Source organism: Protopterus annectens, chromosome 7.part0 (genome assembly GCF_019279795.1).
Source record: "Protopterus annectens isolate FY-2018-M chromosome 7.part0, PAN1.0, whole genome shotgun sequence".
Classification (NCBI taxonomy): domain Eukaryota; kingdom Metazoa; phylum Chordata; order Ceratodontiformes; family Protopteridae; genus Protopterus; species Protopterus annectens.
Genome location: NC_056739.1, coordinates 1,087,530,398 through 1,087,557,210, shown reverse-complemented (window position 1 = coordinate 1,087,557,210; position 26,813 = coordinate 1,087,530,398). Strand labels below are relative to the sequence as shown.

General features: G+C 40.4%; 1 protein-coding gene across 13 annotated transcripts in view; it reads right to left on the bottom strand.

Annotated features, from left to right (window-relative positions):
* NEO1 (neogenin 1) overlaps positions 1–26,813 on the bottom strand; it is a 2,116,015-nt gene that overhangs the window by 188,627 nt on the left and 1,900,575 nt on the right. For 11 of the 13 annotated variants that reach the window (XM_044077666.1, XM_044077665.1, XM_044077664.1 and 8 more), the window contains exon 21: positions 8,765–8,797. The exons of the other annotated variants lie outside the window; for them this stretch is intronic. In XM_044077666.1, the coding sequence (XP_043933601.1) occupies positions 8,765–8,797 (33 nt within the window). The remainder of the gene's footprint in view (positions 1–8,764; positions 8,798–26,813) is intronic. 13 annotated transcript variants of the gene reach the window in all.

Sequence of the window (26,813 nt, the reverse complement as noted above, 5' to 3'; positions counted from 1 at the left end):
AAAAACTTGCTGGTTCTTTAAGCCAATCATTCAAGCAAGGCAAAACCGAAAAAGTACTTACAGGATTGTCGCGTTCGTTATTCAACGTTGAATTAACGTTCGCAACATTATCACAAGAAGTCCGATTGCCAGGACAAGGCAATAAAATAGAGTTGGAGGTATTTGAAGATGAAAATCCCCGATCCTGCGATCCTAGGGCAACCCTTGAAGTACCAGCCACCGGCTGTGATGGTAAATCCCTTGGAGAGCCGTTACTAGCACTTCCGGGTTCACGAGGCAAAACTCCTGCAACATGACTTGCCAAGGAGTCAACACGTTGAGTCAACAATTTTATCAACGCTGTAAGCTTCCCATAACCAACAGGTTCACCAGGTTCAGGATTAGGTGAATGAGAATTATTATTAGAAGGTGAACCTGCAGTTTCAAATAACGATTGTGAACCAGTAGCAATACAATTCTCCATAGAAACCACAAACAAACGAGTGCAAAGCAAAAACTGGATAAAAAATAAAGGAAAGAAAAGTATCACACTGGACACAAAAAATGTAAGTTAGCGCTTTCGTTTATATAATACATAAACTTCTTCAGACAAAATTACATGGGGATTAAACATTTAAATACACAATTAAGGAATTACATCATTTCCTATCCAAGGAAAAAGTCACAATAAAAGCATCATTATCCACCAAAATAAAAGACATGCCTCAAAAATAAAAAAATCTCCAACTACGAAATAAATTACATAAATCTAGACATCAACATTTTCTTAACAAAGCAAATGTTTGAGAGTAATAATGAATAAATACAAAAATAAGCAAAACCAAAATTAATGCTCAAAGAGCACTATATAATAGAACATTAAAAAAGGTTTTTATAAAAACACAATGATCATCTACATAAAGCCTTCATTTTCAAAACACTCATGATGGAAATAGTGTTGTTTAGTAATTTATTTCGTAGTTGGAGATTTTTTTATTTTTGAGGCATGTCTTTTATTTTGGTGGATAATGATGCTTTTATTGTGACTTTTTCCTTCGATAGGAAATGATGTCATTCCTTAATTGTGTATTTAAATGTTTAATTCCCATGTAATTTTGTCTGAAGAAGTTTATGTATTATATAAACGAAAGCGCTAACTTACATTTTTTTGTGTCCAGTGTGATACTTTTCTTTCCTTTATTTTAAGGAATACAGTACGAATGAAAATCTTTGTGAGGTATTTGTTTTCCACAAGAAATGCAATTATTTTCTTTTACTGACATCGGTTTAGAGCAAGAAAAAGTTTCCCCAGTGGGGTACTTAGCTTTTAGTTGAAGACTTCGGTTCTGAAACTCGAAAACGAAAATTTCAGGAGTTGGCCGACCGGCACTTGCGAACTGCTTCTGCTTCGGGCACCACACGGCAAGAAAGACTGATGTAATGGCGTTGGCTGCATGTTTTATACCCCTGACTACCTGACATCACGGAAGAAGAGACAGCAACTGACACAGGACCCAAGACTTTATTAATCAGGCTGACTGAGGGCTACTGCAAACAGATAACCCAAATGTGATGACTGCAACAGTGAAACACAAAGATCATCTTTAGAATACACAGAGATAGTACTGACACTGGATGACTTTCACCTGTAAGCATGTTCCACAACTACAACCATTACTACCTGTGAAAGTGGCATAACACTTTGTGGTGCCTGTATGAAATTACATTATGCAACTAATATACTGCCCTCTCCATGAAGACATGTATCCTGCTGCTGATGGCAGACCAGGCATGGTGCAAGTTCATGCAATAACAGAGTCACACCTATCCATGTAACCACCCTACTGCATCTCACACATACCCTATATTTAACTTAACGGCCTTTTGGTTTGATGCAAAAGTCAGATAGACCTACAGATGGAAACATGTTTTGGGTGTAGACGTAAATATTACTGTATGCATGTATACCTTGCATTCAGAGTTTCTACTTTCTCAACCTTTTGCAATAAAACCACAATTTGTAGAAGGAACAGACCAAAAATATGAAGCAAAAATTTGTACAATTAAGAAGTATGGGCTCTGGTGCATTGTGTGTACAATGGCAAGCATCTCAAACACAATTTTGTAACTTGTAGGTTTTCTTTAGCATCTTCAGTGCATAAGGGGAATCTCCCTATTGCTCTCTTTACTAAGCTTTTTTCTCCTTTACTATTACTACATCGTAAACTGAAATAACTGAAATTTACATGGGACAACACAGACAGTAAAAACTATGATTTACTTGTTATATTTCACAGTTTTACTCTGCCTTTATCTCACAAATCAAGCTGGGCCTAAAAATAAGTTAATAAATATGTATGGCCCATTAAAATGGACACGAGTACAAGCTGGATAGCCAGCTAATGGCTATAAAGTGGTAGCAAGTGCATTACAGTAAGGTGTATGGAGGTGCAACACTGACCATCACACCTATGCCCAATGCCAAGAGAGAGGAATAAAGCAAAAGCTAAAGGCACCTGTGTTGGACATTCAGAAGTGTCAATACAATGCCATAAGGTGAATGCCCCGTTGCTGTTTAGGCTCAGTTGTCTGGAGGTTAAGGGCACAGACTTCATATAATTAGACTGGAAAGCCACCATGCTTAGACATTATTTGTGCAACTCAAAAACTCACTCAACCACATTCCTTTTCTGGATGTGTACTTGACTGCATGCATCCTCAGCAGAAGACTAAGGACTATGTATAGCTGCCATGAACCATTACTCTAGGGGGCGCCAACTATCATGAAATGTATAAAGACATTTTGCTGACAGATTATGGTATGCTTATACATGGTACATGCGTGAGCTGTGACACGTACTTACCCATTAGCTTGCCTTCTGGAATGTGTTTTGCAATGGACTTGTGCACCTCAGCACACAGGCCTGCCAGATATATGCATAGGATCATAGCAGGTTACTAGGTTAATGGCCCTAGAGTCTTTTTACCCCAATCTTCCCAGTTAATCAATGCCCAAGGGCAAGAATGGCTTTGGTATATGTCTATCCCACAGGGCATCTACAAACTGCCACTGTCTATGATGTCTACAGGTATAATGCACGCTATCACGGACTAAAGCTGTGATCTCAAGGATTTTGCCATCTGCACACAGAATACAGAATAGCAGGTAACTGATGCCCCTTATGGCTGATGTATTGGGTAAAGCTGATGGCTCTAAGAACACAACAGGTGCACTACCTCACAGACCTCTTCCAATGGTGCATGTTGCTCGGCAGGTATGGATGGGAACTTTATGTAGTTGCTAGCCTTGCGAGACATGACAGCTGCAAACATGTCCAGGAAGCAAAATGAGGTAGTCTGGAAAATACATACAACATGGTCCAAAAGGAATTGAACTGTCTGAATGCAAGTTTGCCAAACAGACAGACTTGGGATTCATTGGACATGCATACAATGGATATGGGTCACATACGATCAGCACCAGCTGGTACCTATTAAGTTTCAGGTCATCTCCTCACTGCTGGGTGCACAGCAGATGGAGTCACTTTCTTGACACTCAGCATATTTCCTTGCAGGTTCTGCTACTGCCAAGCAATCCTGCATTTTGGCTCTAACTACAGTGGGGAGTTTTGTCAGAGTGGCTACTTCACAGATGTTCAACAATTTTCCTTTACACTTGGGGGATTTCAGTGTCTTACACTGTTTGCAGGCTGATGCCATTAACTGTGCACCTCATCATTTGTATGCATCAATGGAGGTCAGTTATTCATGAACACTAATGCTCTGCAACATCTTCTAATTTTTGTGTACCGCTTGCCCCAAGCATTAACTGTTTTACAGTCTGTAATATCTTGTATAATAAAGGTCAGTGTTCACTATAAGAAAAAAAGATACATGTATATACAGAAAACACTGAATATGTGTGAGTTTGGTGTTAAACATGATAAGCTTGTGCTGTAGTAGTTGGGGAAAAAAGTGTGACAACTGACAAAGCTACAAGTTACCAAATGTTCCAAGCCCTTCCAGTACAAGATATAAAGACAGTATCCATATTCAACATCTTCTCATTTTGAACAATGGAATTTCATTAGTTTGTTCTTAAAAAAAATCTGTGGGCAAATTAAAACTGCTAAATACAATTTTTGTTTAGGTTTTTGCACACTTTCCACAAAAAACAGCATATGGTGAGCATATAAGCAGCATTCATTTTGCATCCTGCTACACACTGAACATTTGCAATCACAATATCCTACGGCCATGTTTTGCTTTAAAATAATCATCACACTAAGAAATTTGGAAAAAATTATATATATATATATATATATATATATATATATATATATATATATATATATATATTTATTTTTTGAACACCAAAATGCTGAAAATATCCATAAAACATTACTTGAATTAGAACTCTGTAAACAACTTTTACTCTCCTATCCTATTTTCTTGCTTTCTTGCAGTTACTTACCTTTGAAAAAAATATTTGTGTGTGTTATACAATCTGCCTACACACAGCTATTATACACAGATAGTCAGTGCTACTATTATTGACTTAACAGGGAGTATTAAGGCTATGAGCTGTTGAAGATGTTTCCTGTAGTCCAGGGTATGATTCAATCAGCTTCAATTTGCCTGCTGTGCAACTTTGAGCAAGCCACTTAACCTAGATAGTGGCCCTGGGCCAAGTCTGACAAAAGTTCATGTGGATCAGAGCTCCACCCCAGTTAACATATACCATTAAAAATAAATAAAATGTGTGCTTGGATGGGACTGAATTTTTCTTGTTAGTTATAATGAAAATTCAATAAAACATCGGAAAAGCATGATGCTCACAGTACAAATGGATCTGTTTTGATGTTATTTGATGTTGAATAAGGTGAATACTGGTGCAATAAATGAGAGGGGCAAGTAGTGCTACTTTAACTAAAAATATTTAAATTAGTTCTACAACCTGATGATGATGGTAGGAAGATGTCAGAACATACTGTACTCTAGTTCAGGTGGGTGCCTGAATGACAACCTTTATCAACACAACAAAATAAAATGGTACCAATATGTTTAAATTTTCCTAATATTTTTGCAGCTGTGCTTGACAATTAACGGTTCTAACAGCAAGACTGGACAATGTGTGTGTTTTGGGGGGTGGGGGCCTATCAGTTCAACACCTTATTGCTCTTTTCACTAGGAAGGGTGCTGAAAAAGGCAAGGGTGCTGTTGCATGAGGCTGTGGGCCTCAGGGCAAATGAAGCAAAGCTTCACCAAAATCAACACCTTCAACCTTCTGTGGGTCTGACAAGGTCATTACGGCTAGCCCACTGCTTGCAAGGCATTTTATGCCTACTTAGACTTTCCAAGTACACAAATGCAAATAAACATATATTCCCTACCGGATATTTTTCACTGCCAACATCTTAGGTTTTTCCATTACTCTGTGCTGGCAGAAGACTATGGTACAATGGCAATAAAGGCAGTTTCCCCCTAAATAAAATGTGAACAGTGGTCAAGACTCCTCAGTGACCTAAATCCTACAAAGCGTGATATCAATCCAGGACTCGGGTTAGACGAACAAAGTGTACCCAAACAAACACACACACACACACACACACTAGATTTTGCATTCATACCTTTTGACCACCTTTAACCATACATTAAAAAAGTTTATCAAAATCTAAAGCAGGGATAGCTTCGACCAACTGATTGAAAATTTGCATGGAAAAGCCTACAGAAACTGATTCACCCATCCTTGGAGAGTGACCGCAAATGTGGAATGATGAAAGGACCTGAACTCAGAAATTTAACCCAAACATTCAATGTCTGCATCTTACTCATCAACAGGACCTCTCACGTCCACTCTTAACAGACAGCGGGGAGGCAGACTGCAGTCAGAGTGTCGCTCACAAAATGTGCACAACTGAGGTGTTTCCCCACACAAAGTTGCACACTTTAACAGAAGGACCTAGGAGGAGACATCTTGCTAGGTGATAAAAAAATCTGCAGAAAAAAGACGGGGCATGTAGAGCAACTGACTTAACGATAAGCCTGGCAGAGAAGTTTCAGACCCTGACAATGGGTTGCTAACATTCAGTGTTTTGTGCTCCTCCTTCAGACCACAAGGAAAGCCTTTGGCTGATCATTTTCCAAGGTCCCTTCCATTACCACCAGGTGCAGGGCAGTGAGGATGGTTTCAAATTTATTCCTCTGATACTGTCAAGGCTAGATCCACTTTGACTTCTTAAAACAAACAAGTCAAAAACTGCTTGTAACTCACAGCACAAGTAAGCAAATCCACATTATCATATGAACTAATGGTTGTAGAGTAATTAACCTGCAAAATACAGAAACATTTCTCTTCCAGGGGAGCAGGCTTCACCCCTGAAACACCCATGTGGAAGGCTCTGCCCTCCAACTCTCCTTATTTTATTATTCTCACTCTCAAGTTGCTCCACTTCAGTGGAAAGAACAATCAGCAACAGACGGTGAGAAGCAGTCTTGCTCTCTACTGAAGTTGTGATTCCAAAGAACACAAATAAGATGTTTAATTACAAACAAACTACTCCTCTGTGGAACAAATGACAACAAAATAGCAGTTACTACATTGAGCTATGAAGATCACACAACTGTGACATGACCAATCTTACATCGATTAACAGCATGCAAGCCCATCATGTCACAGAAGCTCTGGCAATAACAAAAATCATTGATGTAGCCATTCTTTCGAGAACATTACAGTGTATGCTGGTCCTGGCTTATGATCCGATGGTCACAGTCACTGCTGGCATACAGCATTGGGTGAGGGTACATTCCAAAGGCTATACGCTACAAGGAAATTTTGTGTGTGTGTGTAAAGAACTGGGGCTACTACAATGTGTACATCTCTAACAGGGATGGCAGATGTGTATCAAAATGAACTGATTCATAAAGAGATCTTAACATTTTTTTTTTTAAAAAAGCACATGCAAAAGACCACTGGAAGTAAACACTTCTACACATTGCAAATGCCCACTCAAGGAAACACCAGACATTCATGGTACATAGTCTGTACAATAACATGCAGTCAAGTCAGCCATGTACATAAAAACATTTTTAGTCCGGATATTAATTTCCGTTTAAGATCTCTCCCAAACACCAAACATGAAAGATGTATTAGTACCTAAATATTTTTTGTTAAAGATCACATGAATCACTTTCTAATCCATATTTTTATAAATCAAAGACACGTTTAAAAACAGCAAGCAGAGGCAGTCTTAATACAGCTAAATTAGCACATGCTGTGGAATAAATGAGAAATGTTAAATCATATAACAGCACAAACAGCCAGGTAAGTAAAATAATCAGCCTAGAGGCAACAGATCCCTGTGATGGTAATAAGCGTTCTTTCTTGCTCAAGACTCACAACAGAGGCATCAGTGATACTTGTACAAAGTATTATGTAATGCAGACAGAAATTTGCATACAGCTAAGAGCTGACAGGAAAACATGCTCCCCCACCATCCCCTGATTGATATACTCACAGGTGTCTGTTGCCTCTAAGAATGAAGAGGTTAGATTTAGCAAAAGTGGTAACGGAACAAGATGCAGCATCACTTGCAGAATGGGAAAGCTAGGAGGTATAAGCACGCCGCCTTGGCAGTCATCTGACAGTATAAAAACTTTAACCACATCACCCTTCAACAAATATTAATCAAATCATCAAACAGGACTCCAACCACCATTTCTGGCTTCCTATCCTTACTGAAATTCATCTCATTAGCAAATAACTAGGTGAATTATTGGGATGTAAGCCACAACAATCAATTAACATTTTAAACATGACTACAAATATACACCACACTTAATGCATCCCTAGATATTTTACACCTGAGCATCAGAGAAAATTAAGAAATAAAGTGATACAGTTCTGTAAATGTTAGCACCTAGCTCATGATCTGAACATTTTAGACAGGATATTACACACTGGAATTTACTGACTTATAACATATATACATCTTTGGACTTTGTTCTTTTAACTTTACTGAAGGCAAAGCACCTTCTAACGTGTTCAGTCCACACCAGTAGTAACATCCAAAGAATGTAGCCCACAAAAAAATTCTGATATTTCAAAAGTAAACAAGCACAGAAATATAAAGGTACTGATCGCTACTATTAGTACTCTAGAATTAATAAGAAACAAAAATATTGATAATAAAGCTAAGCATAAAGGGACAAAGTGAAAAAATTAATATCAACTTAGGCTGTTTTCATCTCCTCATCTGAAGCTACAGTCCAACCAGAGCCGTAGCAAGCAATTCTAGTGCCCTGCACTATTCCCTGTATAGCTCCCCCTCCCAACTTTACCTTGAGGAGCAAAAGGTCCTTAAACAACTATTCTACATTCCAAGGGGGGAAAGCTCTTTTTTTTTTAAACTGTAGGAAGCAGCTTTGTACAGTGTATACAACACATAAAGGGCTTCAGTCCTGACTGCAAATGCAACATTAGCATTCAGTTCAGAATGCTGGAAATGTACAAAAAATGATCAGTAACTGCCAACCAAGCCCCCTTAACACTTTGTACACGGAGTTGCTACCTTCTTTGCCCCACCCTAGCCATACCTCAGAGTCTAACCACTGAAGCAACAAACAGTAAACCAGGAAAGGCTATTTTTAACTTCACTACCATACAGTACCATTCAACAAAGGGAAGCTGCATTTCACAATGTATGGTACATGAGAAACAGCACTGTATACAGATACAAAAGACACAGATGTAGGGGGTGGAAGAGATGGATTGTGATCAATTTACCTTGGTCATTAGGCATTTTATCTGGAGACTCAGCTATCGGGATAAGCACAAGAAAAGAGAAATCAGCAAGCAGTTCTATCAGGATGGGAGGGGAAGCACAAGGTCATTCAACAATTAAAATCAGCCACAACATAACAAATGTGCACAAAAGATACAACAATGTAGTGCAAAAGCACATGCCCACTTTACAAGGTACTTCAAATTAACACCAACAAAGAAATCATGCAATTAGTTTTAAACCCCAGAGTATGCAAAACTCTGTCTGTGCCTCTATAATCATCACTTATGACGATGCAGGTTTGCTGAAAAATGTACAAGCATCACACAAAAGCATTGCACAAGGGATGCATAAGCAGTTCTCTTGCTTTTTTTGCTACCTAAATCTGCGCATTATTGATTGCAAAACACCTTGTAAAAATGGATCTCTAAAAATGTTAACTATTTAGTAGTTAATGCACAGTATTCACAGTATTACAGCTATGAGCTGTTATGCAAGATGCTTGTTATAACCCAGAGTTTGATTACCTCAGCTTTCATTTATCTACTGAGCGACAATTAACCAGATGGTGCTCCCAGGTTCAGTTTGAAAAAGGTCCGGGTGCATCAGTGCTCATTATGTACATAAGTACTGGTCAAATGTGTTCATGATTCTGTTCTCTGGCTACCTTTCTGGAGCATAACTTTCCCTTTTCTCCAGACTAAGAATCTTTTCCCATGGTGGACAGCCTTACCTCTCAACTGTACAGATTTTAGCAGAATGTCCAGATTTTTGTCTGATATTTTAGACCCATTTTTCATAAAAATTGTTTTTCTAGCAAATGACTGACATTGTTGAAGATTTTAAGTCATTAAATAATGACAGACACTTCACTTTCAGACTTCATACCCTTCAGAAAATTCATGCTAATATAAAACCTGCTATTCTATCCACTTTCTAAGTTTGTAAGAGCAATATTTAAACACTGTCCCTATTTTGGGGGCTTTGTCCCCCCTTTATTTATAGCTTTGTCCAGATTTCCTGCTCTAAGAGGTTGAAAGATATGTGAAAAGCACAGGAGCTGCCAAACTCTTGCCAGACAACTGACACAATTACAGAAAGAAATACCCGAGTAAATGTTTACAAGGATATTATGTAACCTCACATCTGTCAACTTTACTGCGCATTCCAAGAGGATGACACCAAATGTTCATTATCGAGGCAATTGCATTAGTGTGGTTAATGAAATTCCACTTTTATGTGACTGCGATTCCAGGAATTAAAATAAGGTTAACTTCCAAGACTACAACTGTGAAATGGGCTAGGAAGCAATCAGATTATGCTATACTTTTAGTCTGCCTACAAATAAGAATTAACAATAGCTTCCATGTTGCTAGATACAGGAAAAATGGTTAAACAAGTAATAATTATGTTGAAAAATAAAAATTGTGTGTTTTATTTTCACTGCTGCTCAGTAAAAATTTTGGAACCACACCATTTTCTTAGATTAAGCCAATGCATTAATCCAGACATTCACCTATGCAAAAACAAAAGAAAACATTTCAACTGCACATATAATCAGTGCATTTCTATAATCCAACCTCTATCCCAACAGCCCAAGATTAAAATCTAATCACTTAAACATACTTCTGTCTAGCATTTTCTTCTGTTTACTTCAGTATCTAGCACATATATCACTAAAATACCTTGCTATATGACATTCGTGTTTACTTACATTTATTTTTTCCCTCCTTCTCCCTCTTTTTTCTGTTTAAGTTTCCTTCCAAACATTAATGGCATGAAGTGGGGCATATGGCTGTCACTCCCCCAACAAGTTTAACAAAGTCAACAAAAATCTAGTCTTTCTTAGCCACTTTTTTTTTTGTAAAGCCATACTTTACAAATTTGATTGATGCTTTATAGTCTCACATTTATTCACTAATTTCAGTGTTGTTCATCATATTGTTCACCTAATTTCTTAACATCAAGCTTCGGTTGAAGTCTAAGGTACTCCTGATTCTTCTAGTCAACTCCTGTTCTCCCCCTCCCATCTCTCAAGCATTTTTCTCTGAAACACTGCAAAAGATTTCAATAGAAAAGTCTAAGTATGAGCCTTATCACCAAAATAATGAAAATCAGAGTCCTTCTACTGTTTGATGGCTCACCGCTTGTTGAACTAACTTTTCCATTTTCCGCTTTGCCTGTTCTGCATGAAAAATTACTGATCTGCCAGGAAAAAAAATATTCTAAAAACAGCTGGTTACAGCAGCTTGAGTCACATGCCTGTCCTTCCACATTCCCTGAATGCTGCAATAAATATGCTTCTTTTCTGCCTGGTGTACAGTGAATAATCGTTTTCCACAAACACTCTATTGTCTCCAATTTGTAATACTATGCCTTTCTGCCACAGTTTTGTCAGGATCAACAGTTTTTGCTGGTATGACTGCATCTTTACTAATAGTGGTCTTGGCTGACTTCTCATAGCCAGGTTTGAAGCATGCAAATGAAGTGTCCTTTCAATTAACAAATCCTTCTGTGGAATACCAGTCCAGTTACTTATTTGTGCTTTCGTAAAATTAATACAATTTGTTCCTTCCAGTTTCTTTCTGTTACAGCAAAAAATCTCAGGCTTTCTCTGCATGATCAGTCTTCTAACTACCATTTTTGAAACAACTCTTCTTGAGTAGTCTCATACTCAGCCAGCCTTTTCTTCATTTCCATCTCTGATTTTTGCAGTTTTATGAATAGCTGTTTCAAGCTTCTTCCATGTTTTCCAGCCCTTTGTTATTTGAGTTTATATACTCTGTTTTATTTATTTTAATCAACTTAGTTTTCTTCTATATATTACTGGAAGTCATCTGTTGTACCAAAGCTGGAGCCTGACCTGCTTTTTATTGAACTGCAGGATTCTTCCCAGACAGCATCTTCTCTTCAACTTCTGGTTAATTTTCTCTCTTTTCAGGCTGCTGTTTCTCAGTTTCTGTTTTCACATTGGGAAAGCTGTAGTTAAGCATTTGATCAGTGTGCAAACATCTTGGAAGATTATAGTAGAGGCACTTTGAGTGCTTTCCAAGTGAGAAAATAAGTCAACACAAACTGGTTTAAAGCATAGTAATGCCAGCTTTTCTACCATGATATTTTAAAGGCCAAACTGGCAAAAAGGGGGCATAGTGAGGCTTCTTCAAATGCAGAATTACTTTTCAAAAGGCTTTCACTGTAAAAATCACAGAAAGCTGAAGTTTAAAGGAGTACTTAGGGAGACTACAAAGAAGTGTAGCATTAGTTAGTGAGACCACCCTCTTTAAACAGATGTTTAAACCCAAATGAACCCAAAGAAATGAAATGACCTGCAATTTACGTACACAAATTAAAACAGAACTCACTGGGGTTACGTTTACTATATTCCAAATGTGACAACCATAAGCGGAGTAATAGGCGATTTCACCTCATAAAGAGACTTCATCAGTCTACTAAATACACACTGACTACAGTTTAAAAAGAAACCTAATAAAAAGCACATGACCAAACTGAACCAATGTCATTATTTCTTCTTCAAAAACACCTTGAAATTAATATGATCATTAATTCCTGGGAAAATTGTGGCAATGTTTAACACTTGTCAGTAATAACATCAGATATGAAGGTGCAGGTACTCCACAACAATCAAAGCCAACCAGTCTCAGATGTAGTAAAATAAACGTTTATTTTACTCCATCTGAGACTGGTTGGCTTTGATTGTTGTGGAGTACCTGCACCTTCATATCTGATGTTTTGACTTTTTCTGGGCTCAGCAGGTACCTTACCCTCACAGAGTTCTTCGTAATTTATACTTGCCAGTAATATTCCGCTGAATTAAGCTCTTCTTCAGTATCAAAATTTCTGCCAACTTTCTTCCTCCAACACAATTAAACTCTTAATGGACAAGGGAATGTTTAAAGCATCCTTCTTCATTTGTTACCGGAATCAAATTCTTTTAGTACAGCCTATATAAAATGCCTCACATGTAAGACAAGAGGGCTGCAAAGACTAAACATTCCGACTTGCAATTAAAATAACTCATGGCTTTGTATGATCTTGTATCATTAGGACAATAAAAAGGAGAATTACAAACATACTTACAATGTTTACAAGCAAATGTACCTTTAATTTTCTTCTCTGGATTCCTAATGGTTTTACTGCAACCTTCTAGTCAATCACAAAGACTTAAATTCTTTTAGTTTATAAAACACAGCAATTCCCCAGTCATCCCTGAAACCAGTGGGATAGACGTTAAAATATTCCATTTCTTAGATACCAGTTCTTAGACACCACTTCTCTGATCCCTCCAGTATCTAAACTGTGGGTTAAGACAAAACCCACCTTATTAAACTTATCCTCTGATCCATGTTGACACTTTTGCCATCTCAATTAAACATTTTCAATAACATTGGAGCATAACCCTTTGTCCTTATGTATTCAAGAAATGGTTGAGAGAAGGACAAAGGACTATACCCCCATTATTATTGAAAGATTTTGTCAATCACCAGTTTAGATAGTGGAGGGATCAGAAGTACTGTCAAAACTGGAAATTATAGTCATGTACTCACCATAGCTCTGCATCTGTGTTGTCTGCTTTCATCCTTCCTCAACTTATGGGTCTTGGATCTGTCCTTGGCCATTTGATAGCCATTAGGCTCATTGCTCAAGATCCTGCCTTTACCCACAATCCCCCCCAACTACTCCCGAAATACCGCAGATCAAATTTGCCCTCTATTTAGTTAATCACATTGTCAAAATGTGAAATGCAGCAATACCAATCATTGAGTTAAAGAACACAGAAGAAGAAAAGGTGGAAAATGGGGAAGAATCAGAGAAGGAGAACTCTAGAGCCCACACAGCAGAAACTAATCAGGACCATCCTTCAGGTCATAACAGGATCCAGACAAAAAGGGAAAGGGGGGGGGTTGGTGGGGAGTTGAGGAATGACGAAAACAGACAACACAGATGCTGAGTTATGGTCAGTATATAACTAGAAATCTGATGTTCTCTTTTTCATCCATTCCTCAAGTGATGCGACAAAGTCCCAAGTTAGGGTAATCTTTGGTAGTCCTCAAGGTAAGATATTCTGGAGTACTGTGGTGCCAAAACTGCCCTATTGTTTGACAATGTATCCAATTTGCAATGAGCTGTAAAGGTATGAACATTGGACCATGTAGCAGCTACACAGATGTCATCTAAAGATGCTTTACTCCAAAAAGCGGATGATGCGGCCACAGACCTGGTGGAGTGTGCATTAGAATAGTTGGGCAATGACAGACCTTTGCGCCTGTAAAGTTAATACAATCAGTCAGCCATCTGATTAGAGTCACTTTTGCCACTGCTATGCCTAATTTGACTTTGGAAAAGGATACAAACAGCTGCTCTGATTTCCTTAAATCTTTAGTTTTGCAAAGGTAAAACCTGAGCTGTCCATGAACATCCAGTAGCTGAAGCATGTATCTTCCCTTACTGGAAAATTTGTGAAAGAAATCTGGTAGATTACCTGGTTGAGATTAGCTGTTGACACCACTATTAGGTAGAAAGGAAGAGTATGTCTAAAGTGAAATACTGTCTTTGTGAAAAATCAAGTAAGGTGGCTGAGATGAAAGTGCTTGGAGTTCAGTTTACCCTTCTAGCTGAGGTTATGGTGACTAGAAAGAGAGTTTTGCAGGACAAAAATTTCAACTGTCCTTACTGAGGTTTCTAAGGTGGGCTGAGTGAAGGCCTGAAGAACTATTGTAAAGTCCCACAGAAGTACAGGATCTTTAATTTGGGGCTGAAGCAGCAAGGACCCTTAAGAAAGGATTTGCACTCTTTTAAGGAAGCTAAGGATGAACGATCTACACCAAAGTGAAAATGTGAGACTAGATCCCTCGTTGAAAATGGAAGCAAGAAAATCAAGAACAGCTGGAATCTGTGTGGAAAAAAAGATCCAAGTGTCTCTAAAGAGTCCAAATAAAGAATCTTTTCCATTTACTTGTATAAAGTTTCCTGGTAGAGGCTTTCTGGGATAACATAAGGATGTGGTGAATGGGAGAAGAATGCCTGGAACTTCTAGCCATCACTCAGGAATAGCATGCCTCGGTGAGGTAGCCCGGACAGGTGAGAGAGAAGGTCCTGAACAGGATCCAACACCCAAGGATAGTGAAGTAGGTTAGACCAAAGGAAGGGGAACCACACTTGACGAGGCCAGAATGGGACAACGAGGACCACCTTGCTCTTCTGCTGGAAACTTTCTGAATGAACTTGGGGATGACAGGCGTATAATACACCGGAGGGCCATTCATGAACTAGACCATCACTTGGTGACTTCCCCTCCGGGCAGATCAGAGCAAAGTAGCAACTGCACTTGGCACTGACTGGACAGGCAGAGAGGTTGAAGCATGGCTGACGCAATCGGTGAAAAATCATGTCCACTGCTGACTGGTTGAGACACCAGTGATAAAGGAGTAAGATGGACTTGTTCAGTTTGTCTGCTAGCATGTTGTTTTCCACAGAATATGCATTGCCAAGAAAAAGCAGTTGGAAGAGATCATCCATCACCAAACCTTCACTGCCCCCCTGTAAAGTGGGTAAGATCTGGCTCCCCTTTGCTTGATGATGTACCAGACAACCAACATGTTGTCTGTCTGAAGTAGCCTTCCTTAAAGGGAGAGCATCTTGAAACACCTGCAATGCATATATGACTACTCTAATTTCTAGAGCACTGATGTGAAGACTGGCCTCTGTCTGGTATCACATGCCTTGGGCCGTCTTTCTCAACTAATGTCCCATCCCCACCCAGCTGGGAGGTATCCATAGTCTCTGTGGCCTTTGGAGAAGGAAGAATGAAAGTCTGGCCCTGAGAAACTTCTACATGAATCCACCATGTTATGTGTCATCTGCAAACACTTGTGGTGTGAAAGGGAGTCATCAATGGCTGAAGTCTTAATGACCACTGCACCACTAGTGGCCACTGCTGTGCCAAAAGAGGCTGCCATCGAACCTAGCAGTTGGAGACCTAACTTGGCCAGGGGTGAATGAAAAGTAAGGATGTGTGATGCGGTTTCCTTAATGTCTCCAATCTTGCATGAAGTAGGCTTGCCACTTATGATTTGGTATCTATACGGGCTCCAATGAAATCCAGAGTTTGTACTGGGTAAAGCTAAGTCTTGGAAAAGGTTATGGTGATGCCCAGCTGGGAACAGAGATGGAGGAAGTGATCCCCAGCTTGTAATAGTAGAAGCTCGGTGGAAGCAGATAGGAGCCAAACATCTAGATATGGAAACACCCAGAATCCTTGCCGTTTGAGGTGAGCTGCAACCACAGTCATGCACTTGGTGAACACCATAGGGGGTTGTGGTAAGATCAAAGAGCAGTACACTGAAATCATACTGACTGGCTCCCATCCAGAAGTGTAAATATTTCCTGGAGTGCCTGTGTATTTTGAAATGACAGTATGCATCCTGGAGAACTGTGGAGACAATCCAATCATCCTTCCTCAAAAAAAGCAGGACGGACTGAACTGTGAACATCCGGAAATTTAAATGCTTCACAAACTGATTTAAACTGCTGAGATCCAAAACTGGTCTGAGGTCTCCAGTCTTTTTTTGGTACCACAAAGAATCTCAAATAAGTTCCGAATCCTTGCTGGACTAGTGGTACCAGTTGGAGGACTTTTTTCTAGCAGCTTTTGTATTTCTGTAGCAGCAGCTTTCCTCTGACTGGGTGGAACATTGGGAATTTTTCTGTTGATTCTGGAGGAAGATAGGAAAATTGTACATAACCTCTGCATATAATATTCCACACGCAAGAATCTTTGGTAAAGGCTATCCAGTCTGTGGGAGCAGGGGTAGGTGTCCCCCTAAATGTCTCCAGCAGCAGTCATGTAACCCTTCAGGGACACTGATGAGGCTTGCCTTAAAAAGGACCTCTGTTCTGGGCCACCCCTGCCATGAGGATAGTGCCTCCTGTTAGAATCTTGAAGGGATTGAGTCTTTGGAAGAACCTTATGAACCACAATTTTCTGCCCTTTCTCTGGGTTATGGAAAAAGTCTTCTGACGAGCAGAAAAACAAATTCTCATGGCAGAAATGGTCTTCCCATCTTGCTTGCTCCTGGAGAGAGTCTCACCTTAGGGCCAAATAAGGTGGATCCATCAAAAGGGGCATTGATGAATGAAGACTTGAAGGGTTCTGCAAAGTCACAGAGATGCATCCAGGCATGCCTTCAAATGGTTATGCCTGAACGTTCTGCTCTGGCAGCTCCCCCTTAGATATGAGAGATCAATTTTATGGAAGTATTGGATAAGGACTGGAGGGTGGCCAGCTAATAAGGAACTGTTTTCTTATCTTCCACAAACATGGGCCCTGAGAGGGTACTGGCAAACATGTTGATCAATTCCATTTGAAATCTCAATGTGTGCCAAATAATTCATGGACCTGAAGGCAAAGGATACGGACGTGTAGATATGCTTCCTAAATCTGCCCCATGCCCTAGATTCCCTATTAGGAGGATGAACAATAGAGCTCTGTTCCGCTAGCTCTTTCCTACTTTCTGCTGCAACCACCATAGCATAAATATCAGGACCCTTGTTCCAGAGACCCCTACCTTTTGATGCAACAAAATACTTGTCTAGGCAATTAGGGATGGGCTCCATGACATCTGATCTTTCCAAGCCTGGCGGGAGATGAGGTCTACCATCCCATCCACTGGAAGACTATCCAAGTTGCAGATGAGCCAGCCCAGAAAGGCTTGAGGAACACAGACTCCTCTTAGGAAGGGGGGGGTAGGGGGTAATCAGAAGACCAACCTCCTTTCTGTGTCAAAACTAAGTATGTCTCCGAATGAGGTGACCTGGGGGACCCTTCCTCTTCATCAAAATCAGTGTCTTCAGTTAAAGACTCTTGAGGAGAGTCTAGGTGTCTCCTTTTATATGGCTGCTTCTGAGGGGGGCTCTTTGGTTGGTGGGAGTTTCCTGAGAGGACCAAAAATATGACCAGCAGACAGTGGAGACAGAATAACAATTAATTACATAAACATAGTATACCAAACAGACCGGTTTCGGCTTGTATATTACAAAGCCTTCAACAATTGTAATGTACAAGCCAAAAACCGGTCTGTTTGGTACACTATGTTTATGTAATTAATTGTTATTCTGTCTCCACTGTCTGCTGGTCATATTTTTGGTCTACATAGTGATATAGGACCCTGCAGATGCCTTACTTGCAAAGGCTTCTTTTGGGATTGCTAGTTTCCTGAGAGGACTCAGAAGTGCCAGTAGTGTCCTGAATGAGTGTCTCAAGGTCTGAACTGACCGGCTGTCCCAGTGGGGCAGGATGAGAATACCCAGCTTCTGCAGCAGACAGCTGAGTGTGAGGTGTACCTGAGGGAATTAAGGATGTCTTTTCCATCAAAGAAGAGAAACCTCACTCCACCACCTCGAAAGCTGAAGCCACGGGGGACCTCAATCTTACCCCCACTGGATCCGAAGAAGCCTTATCCCCCCGGTTCCATTCTTGATGCTGAGATTAGAGCCGAGCTGTCCTGCACCAAAGCTCCAAGAGGAAGGGATAGGTCAGAAAAAAGTATCAGAGTTTATCTCAACCCAATGGATCCATCACCAACACTATGGCCCCATGATCCTTCTGGGTCTGACAAGGCCAGACCCGTCTAGGTCATAGAAAGTGTCAGAGTCAAAGAAAGGCAAGTCTTTGGATCAAACACAGACACACTTGGAAGTCTTGGGTCTGAAAACTCCGAAATCACTGGATGGATTGGAGTAGGAGCTAAACCCAGAGGTTGAGCAATGGAAAGACTCACGGGTCTGATGGGAGATGGAGACACTAAAACATCCAACTGACTTTAGGGTCTGAGAAATTTTCTCATCACCCTATACACATCTGCTTCTGACAAGCTCCTGGATGACCTGAGGGAAGACTAAGTTGATAGCAGAAGGGAAGCTCTTCGAGGCATGCCCTGTACGAAGGGGAATGAAGACTCTTAAGACAAAGGGGTCTGCAGAAAACCTTGGTGACTTAGAGCTGGATCTAGTCACATCTGGATGAGAAGATGGATCAGAAGGCTTTGTTTTTGTGGGAGTCGAACTCTTGGAAGTGGTCATATCTGACAATTCAGATATTTTCTCAGGCAGAGCCAAATCCGAAAAAGTTGAGGACGGATGGCAGTCAGAGAAGTGCTTCTTCAATTCCTTGGGTCTTTCTGCTGTACCCCATAAACCATAAGGATGGTTATCCAGTAACAGAAGAAGCACTGAAGCAGAGGATGGAAGGCGACCTTTCAAGATTAATTTACGGTTCCTATCGACTAAGGCCATGCTATTAAAGTTGGAGCATATGTCATAAGAAGCATTAAGATGTCCTGGGCTCAAACAGTACACACATTGTGAATGGCTGCCGGAATTTGGAATTTTATGTCTGCAAGCAAAGCACTTTTTAAAACCAGTAGGTTTCTCTGACATCATTGAAATTACAAGGAAAAAAAAAAATCAAGAAAATACCAACAATTGTAATAATACCTAAATATAGGGAAGATAAAAAGGAATAGAAAGTAAATAACTTGTTTTTGTTTTTAAAAAGATAGGGAAGGAGTAAAAAAAGAGATTAACTAGTAACCAAGGATGAAAAACCGAACCAAAAAAAAAACAAATAAGACACAGAGGTCCCTTTGGGTGTTTCGTGTTGACCAGACCTCTGTGTCTTATTAAAAAAGAGATTAACCCAAAGGAAGAAAAATAGAAACTGTAGAGAAGTATGGAGATAAAAATTGCACTTATGTAAAACAGTCGCTCCAAGCTAATGGTGACCACGTCTTACTGCTAAAGTGGCAAACAAGATCTGAGGTACTTCAGGAGGAGTTAAGGGATTATGGGTAAAGGAAGGAGCTTGAGCTATGGAACCTAAAGTCTGTCAAGTGGCAGAAGATGGATCCAAGTCCAATCAGTTGAGGAACAGATGAAAAAGACATCGGATCTGAAATATTTTAGTGTCTAACCCACTGGTTTCTGGGGTGCTTGGATAATCACTGTCTTTTTATAAGCAAAAGGACTCTGTAGCTGAGTTGCTTCACAGAATAACAGTGGAGGCAAAACTATTAAGACGACTCAAATCTGACTGTTCAGATATGTTATCTGGGATCACCAAAATGACTTCAGCTGTAAAAAAAAAAGGTTAATGACTTTCTTTTAATTATAAGCAGAGATCACAATTATGATCACTACTGTAATCTAAACTGAGAATAGGCAGTTTACGAAACAAGTGTAACCTAGAACTGTGACTTATTGCCTTCAGAGAGACTATTTCCCACCACCACTCATCATACACACATCTACACATTCTTTTCCCACTTCTTTATCTACGTATTTGTCTGTATATATTTGTCTTTGTAATTCTTCCATTATTGCCTTTTCAACTCTCTTGTAATCAAATAAAAATGCAAAAGTACTCAATTCTGGGCCTTGGGGGGGGGGGGGGGACTTGCTTTCTATTTGTTGCTTCACACACAGTCAAGAGAAAAAAAAATTATCAAGGAACTGTTTCACTGTATGAACAGCTCAAGACACAGATAATGGCATCAAGCAACTATGGCTCTAAAAGGGGGGCCAGATCTGTCAAAAGACGAGTTAGTCCATTTCTCAGACGCTGGGTACGCCACTATAAATCAAAAATAAAATAACATAAGCAAGAAGAAAAATGTGAGTTTTGACAAACAAAGATACAGCCAAATACTCAAAAAGATCAGTCCTTGAGAAATGACAAATGTCAAGAAGACAGAAGTATCACAACCATTACACATACGCAGATGCCACAAGTAGTCACAGATGAATAAATTATGAAACAAATGTGGCCAAGACATTATTATTTTCAAAGGTATTACTGGCTACAGAATCTGCTACAACATAATCTCTGTGCAAAAAGTACAGTTGTGTACACTTACCATGTTGACTGTTGCAGTCATTACATTTGGGTAATCTGCTGGCAGGTTGCCCTCAGTCGGCCTGATTAACAAAGTCTTGGGTCCTCTGTCAGTTGTTGTCCCTTCTTCCATGACGTCAGGTCATCAGGGGTATAAAACATGCAGCCGATGCCATTTTCATCCGTTTTTTTTTGCCCCAAGATGTCAGGTGCCCCCAAAAGGGGAGCAATATATATATATATATATATATATATATATATATATATATATATATATATATATATATATATATACACACACACACACACACACACACACACACACACACACACACGCATGTAATTTAGAACAATAAAAATATACCTCCAAATAAAAGCAAAACACCAAAAAGGCTTTTAAGCATAGTAAAAGAAAGAAGAGGTATAGTAAGAGGAAAACAGGGGGCTGGAGGGTGGGTAACCAGGACTGCAACAGTGAATACACTCGAAAATCTACATTTATGGTAAGTGTACACAACTGTACTATGTTCTTCATGTTTCACTGTTGCTGTCATTACATTTGGGTAGAATCCCAAAGCTATGGTTGGGAGGATGGAATTATACAGCATTAGGAGCAGCTATAAGGCCCTGCAGGACAGCAGTGGCAAAGCCTGCACTGGATTTAGAGAAGAAAAGTAAATGGTAATGTTTGGTGAATGTATGAACTGAGCTCCAGGTAGCAGCTTCTAGAATGTCTCTGGTAGGAACCCCTCTAAGAAAGGCTGCAGAAGTAGATGCAGGCCTGGTGGAATGGGATCTGATCTCCTTGGGGACAGGTTTACCATGGTGTATGTAGCAGAAACTAATACAATGGCTTATCCATTTTGAAATAGTCTGCTTTGAAATGGCCTTTCCCTCTGCCCCTGCAGCAAATGCCACCAGTAATTGCTCAGATTTCTTAGAGATTTTGTCCTGTTTAAGTAGAATCTTAGTTGTCTGTGTACATCCAATGAATGCAGAATCCATTCACCCTTGTTCTGTGGATTTGGGAAGAAGGTTGGCAGATGAATGGTCTGATTAAGAGCCACACTAGATGCCACTTTAGGTATAAAGGATGGATTGGTCCTGAGAGCCACCCTGTCTGGGTAAAAGATAATAAAAGGCTCGACTGACATGAGGGCCTGTAGTTCTGAAATCCTTCTAGCTGAAGTGACTGCTAGGAGAAAAGCTGTCTTCCAAGAGAGAACTTTTTTTAAGTCTGCAGTGGCAGCTGGCTCAAAAAGAGGTAGAGTGAGTTTTTCCAACACAAAATTGAGGTCCCATGCAGGAGATGGTGCTCTCCTGGGAGGTCTTAAATTTTTGGCCCCTCTGAGGTACTGCTTTAGCAGGGGATGAGAAAAGAGGGGAGGCTCTGTGTTGTAATGAGCTGAAATGGCAGAGGCATGGATTTTTATGGAAGAAAAAGATAGGCCCTTGTGAAGAATCTCAGTTAAATATTGCAGAATCTGAGGAATATTGGGCATTGCTGTGCTTATTCCTTGTGCTTGGTTCCAGGCACAGAATCTTTTCCATTTGTCAGCATAAGATTTTCTAGTACTAGGCCTTCTAGCCTCCAAAATGACATTCATCACAGTTTTGCTGAGAGATGTAACTGGTGAAATTAGTTGATTAGACATGCTGCAAGATTCAGAGTTTGGAGCTGAGTGTGCAGAATTTGATAGTTCTGCTGAGACAGTAGATAAGGTGTCTGAGGCAGGTACCATGGAGGTAGGTGCGACATATTGCGTAGGAGTGGGTACCAGTGTTGGCGAGGCCAGTCTGGAGCAATCAGAATCATTTTTGTTTTTGTCTGACTTTTAGTAGGACCCTGGAGAGCAGAGGCAGAGGGGGAAAGGCATAGACTGAGAGGTTTTTCCAGCGGAAGGATAGAGCATCCACTTTCCAAGCTTTTTTGTGATGAATTCTTGTGCAGAATTTGTCCAACTGATCTTTTTGCCTCACCCTAAAACTATCTATGTCTGGGCTCCCCCATTTGCATGTCAAAATGCTGAAGATTTGTGGATCCAGTTTCCATTTATGTGGGTCCATAAGATTTCTGCTTAGTTCGTCTGCCAGAGTATTTTGTTTTCCTGGCAGGAATTGAACTTGTAGATATATTTGATATGTCAAGGCCGTGTTCCACAACGCCATGGCTAATCTGCAAAGGGGGTAGGAATGCTTGTTTTTATGTACCACATGACTGTGGTGTTGTCTGTCTATCAGTAGTTGTCCTGGATGAAGATAGCCCTTGAAGGCTGTCAGAGCATTCTGTATAGCTAGCATCTCTTTCTGGTTGATATGTAGGTGCATTTGATTTGGGCTCCATTGGCCCTGAATTCATCTCCCTGCCAGATGCGTCCCCCAAGCATAATCTGATGCATCTGTAGTCAGAGTTTGAGTGGCAGGGGGTGGAATGAATGACAGTCCCTTGTTTTGGTGGCAGGCCTCTGTCCACCATAGGAACTCTTGCTGCAGGCAAGGAATGATAGGAATCATTGTTTCCAGGCTGTGACAATGTTGACTCCATAAGCTTTTTAGGTACCATTGAAGTTTCCTCATATGCAGTCTTGCATATGGAAATATTAGAATGCAGGAAGCCATAAACCCCAAGGCCTGCAGAATTTGTCTTGCAGACAGCTGGGTTTTTGTGGCCACTTGAAGTAAGTCATCAATTTAATTTGCTTTTCTGGCGTAAGGTAAGTCATCTGGGTAGTTGTATTCAAGCTTGCACCCAGGAATGCAATTATTTGAAAGGGTACCAGTTGTGATTTCTTTTAGTTTATGGTGTACCCTAGACAATTTAGAAGCCTTTTTACAAACACCAGATGTTTTAGAAGAGAGTCCTTGTTTTCTGCCTGAATTAGACAATCATCCAGGAAAGGATAAATTTGAATGTTTCTTTGTCTGCAAAATGCAATCACTGGTGCCAGGCACTTTGTGAAGACCCTGGGCACAGTAGATAAGCCAAAGGGCAGTGCAGAGAACTGGTAATGCAAATAGCCTGGTTTGAAGCAGAGGTATCTTTTGCAAGATTCCCTGATTGGGATATGCAGGTAAGCCTCTTTTAAGTCTAGAGTTACCAACCAGGCATCCTTGCCTAGCATAGGCAGTAACTGTTGTAGAGTCAGCATCTTGAATTTTGGAATGTCCAGAAATGTATTTAGAATGGATAAGTCCAGAATTGGATGCCATGATTTGTCTTTTCTCGGTACCAGGAAACGTCCTGAATAAAAACCTTGTCCCTTTTCCTTTTCTGGTACTGGTTGAATAACCCCCATATTCATGAGGGACATAACTTGTTTCTGGGCCTCAGCCCACTGATTTGGAGGCAGATCTGGCCATCCGTTTCGGATTGGCAACGTGTGGAAATGAAATCTGTATCCCTGGTATACTATATTTAAAACCCACTTGTCCTGGGTAATTAGTTGCCAATTTCATGCTGCATTAAGTGCCAGTTTTCCCCCCAAAGGGGTGGCCAAAATATAAGTGCTTGGTGATTGCAGAGGAAAGTCACTGAGACTGTTTACCATAGGAAGGTGCCTTGTTACTTCCAGATTTGGAGGTGGAGGCACCCCATTGTTTTGCTCTATAAGTTCCTTGTGACTGAAACCTGGAGCCTTTGAAGTGCCTGGGTTTGACCTGAGCGGCTCTGGTGGGTACTGGAAAGGACCAATTCTTAATAGGCCAGTGCCTACTGAACCTGGGTGGCTGCACTTGTAGGAAATATTTTACAGTTTGCATAGATTTAGCTTCATCTTCCATCTTTTTCAAAACTTCTTCTGCCTTATTACCAAATAAACTGTCCTGTTGTAAAGGAGCATCCAACAATTTTGCTTTAACATGATCAGGCTGATTTTGCTCCTTGAGCCAAGCTTGCCTTCTTATCACAGGATCCAGTTACAGCGGCCCTGCAAGAGGCCTCGAAGGAGTCAAAACCACATTGCAAAGTATGCTTTCCAACTTGTTCAGCTGAATGCAATAAATCCTGCAACTCTATTTTCCACACAGTCAGAAATCAACATCATTTTCTGTTTAAGTAAGCCCATGACATGCTGCTGATATTTAAGCATATGAAATTGACAGTTTAAAGCCCTGATTGCCAAGGTTGCAGATGTGTAAACCTTCTTACCCCATCTATCCAGCGCCCTGGAGTCTCTATCAGAAGGGGTAGGATTTTTAGCAGTAGAAGCCTTAACGCCCTTAGTACCCTGAGAAATGGTTTCAGGGTCAGGAGTAGGGTTTTTAAAGGGGAATTTGTGGGAGTCAGGAGCCCTGTAATATCTGTCAGGGAATCAGGAGCCATGCTGGATTCTGAGAAAACATCATCAACCATGTCTAGAACAGGAGGTACAGCCAAAGGCCTATGCTGAGGAAGGAGGAGGAAATCCCTAAGCCTCTTTTTAGATTCTGAGAAATCCTGACTCTCCCAGTGAAAGTGTTCACTTTAAGGACATGCAAAGTTTCTCCAAAAGAGAGATCCTCAGGAGGAGAAGCAGAAGGGAAGCAATCTTCTGCATCAGAGTCCTCATAAGGTGGAATAGATAATTCCTGATCAGAAGAGGAATCGGAAGAAACAGAAACGATCTGATGATTCATAGTCAGTGCCTTGCCTAGCCTCTTAGCAGGAGGGGGATGGGAACCTCTGATCAAGGTAAATAAATCCTCAGCCATTTTGACCATTTGTTTTTTAGGCATAGGGGCCTGTGCACATGGCCCAAGCGTCAGTTTTTAGACATAGAAGTTGCTTTTGGCCTAGGTTTTGAAGATGGCGTTGGTTTAATATACAAATCTTTAGGCTTGAAAACACCCTCAGAAGCCGGTGCCTGCTCAGCGGCTCCAGACCCATCTAAGGTAGAGACATCCGCGGGTTCAATACTTAAAGTGTCTCGCGGCATACCAGACTCTAAATGGGTCTCAGTAACGGCCTGCAAATCAAAAGTAGCAGGTATCAGGGGCTGCGAAAGTGCCTCACTGAGTACTGGTGAACCGGTGACTGTCTTAGGAGAAGCTTCGTCGGTCTGTCTCCGTTTTTTTCTTTGCGTTTTTTATGTATTCCGGTAGTCGGATTGCTAACCAACGACATTTCTGGATAGTTAAATCTTGAGCCAAAATATTTTGATGCAAAAATATACCAACGCTTAATAGTGTGTTGATTAAATTTAGCACAAAACCGACAGCAAGGCACATTGTGGTCAGGGCCTAGGCAAGGAATACAGTACAAATGAAAATCCTTATGAGGTATTTGCTTCCCACAAGTAATACAATTATTAACTTTTACTGGCATCGGTAAGGAGCAAGAAAAAGTTTCCCAACAGGGTACTTAGCTTTAGGTTGAAGACTTTGGTTCTGAAACTCGAAAACGAAAATTTCAGGAGTCGGACAACCGGCACTTGCGAACTGCTTCTGCTTCGGGCACCGCACGGCAAGAAAGACTGATGAAAATGGCGTCGGCTGCATGTTTTATATGCCTGATGACCTGAGGTCATGGAGGAAGGGACAGCAACCGATGCAGGACCCAAGACTTTGTTAATCAGGCCGAATGAGATCAACCTGCCAGCAGATTACCCAAATGTAATGACTGCAACAGTGAAACATGAAGAACATCAATCACACTATATGGCAAAGAAAAAAAAAAACACTACCACACCAGGCTACATTACATTTGCCTGACTGCAAATGAGAAAATGAACCTAGTCAGCCCACTAAGGGCGTTTAACATTCCATCTCCATAACTCTTTCTCCACTTGTCTGATCTCCTCTTGAATGTCCCTCGAGATAATCATTGAATCATACTCCTGAAGTCCACTGCTTCAGTCTACAACCTGCTCTTGCTGAAATCCTTTGGCAGATCCAAGCAGTAACTGGTCCCTACAATCTGCTCACTGTATTGCCTTTCTTCTTCTTTTGTCTTTTCTGTTCAAGATGATTTCTTCACATCTTGCTGGTATGATATTGTGCAGCAATAGCAATTTACAACTCTAAGTCGTTTCACTTTCTCTCTCATATGAGAAGAGCTCTAGTTTCTCTAGCCTCTGGTCATATCCATTCCTTTTCATCCCAAAGATCATTCTTGTAATCTTCCCAGAAGCCTGGCTTTTCTTTCCATATAATGCCTCCAAAACTGC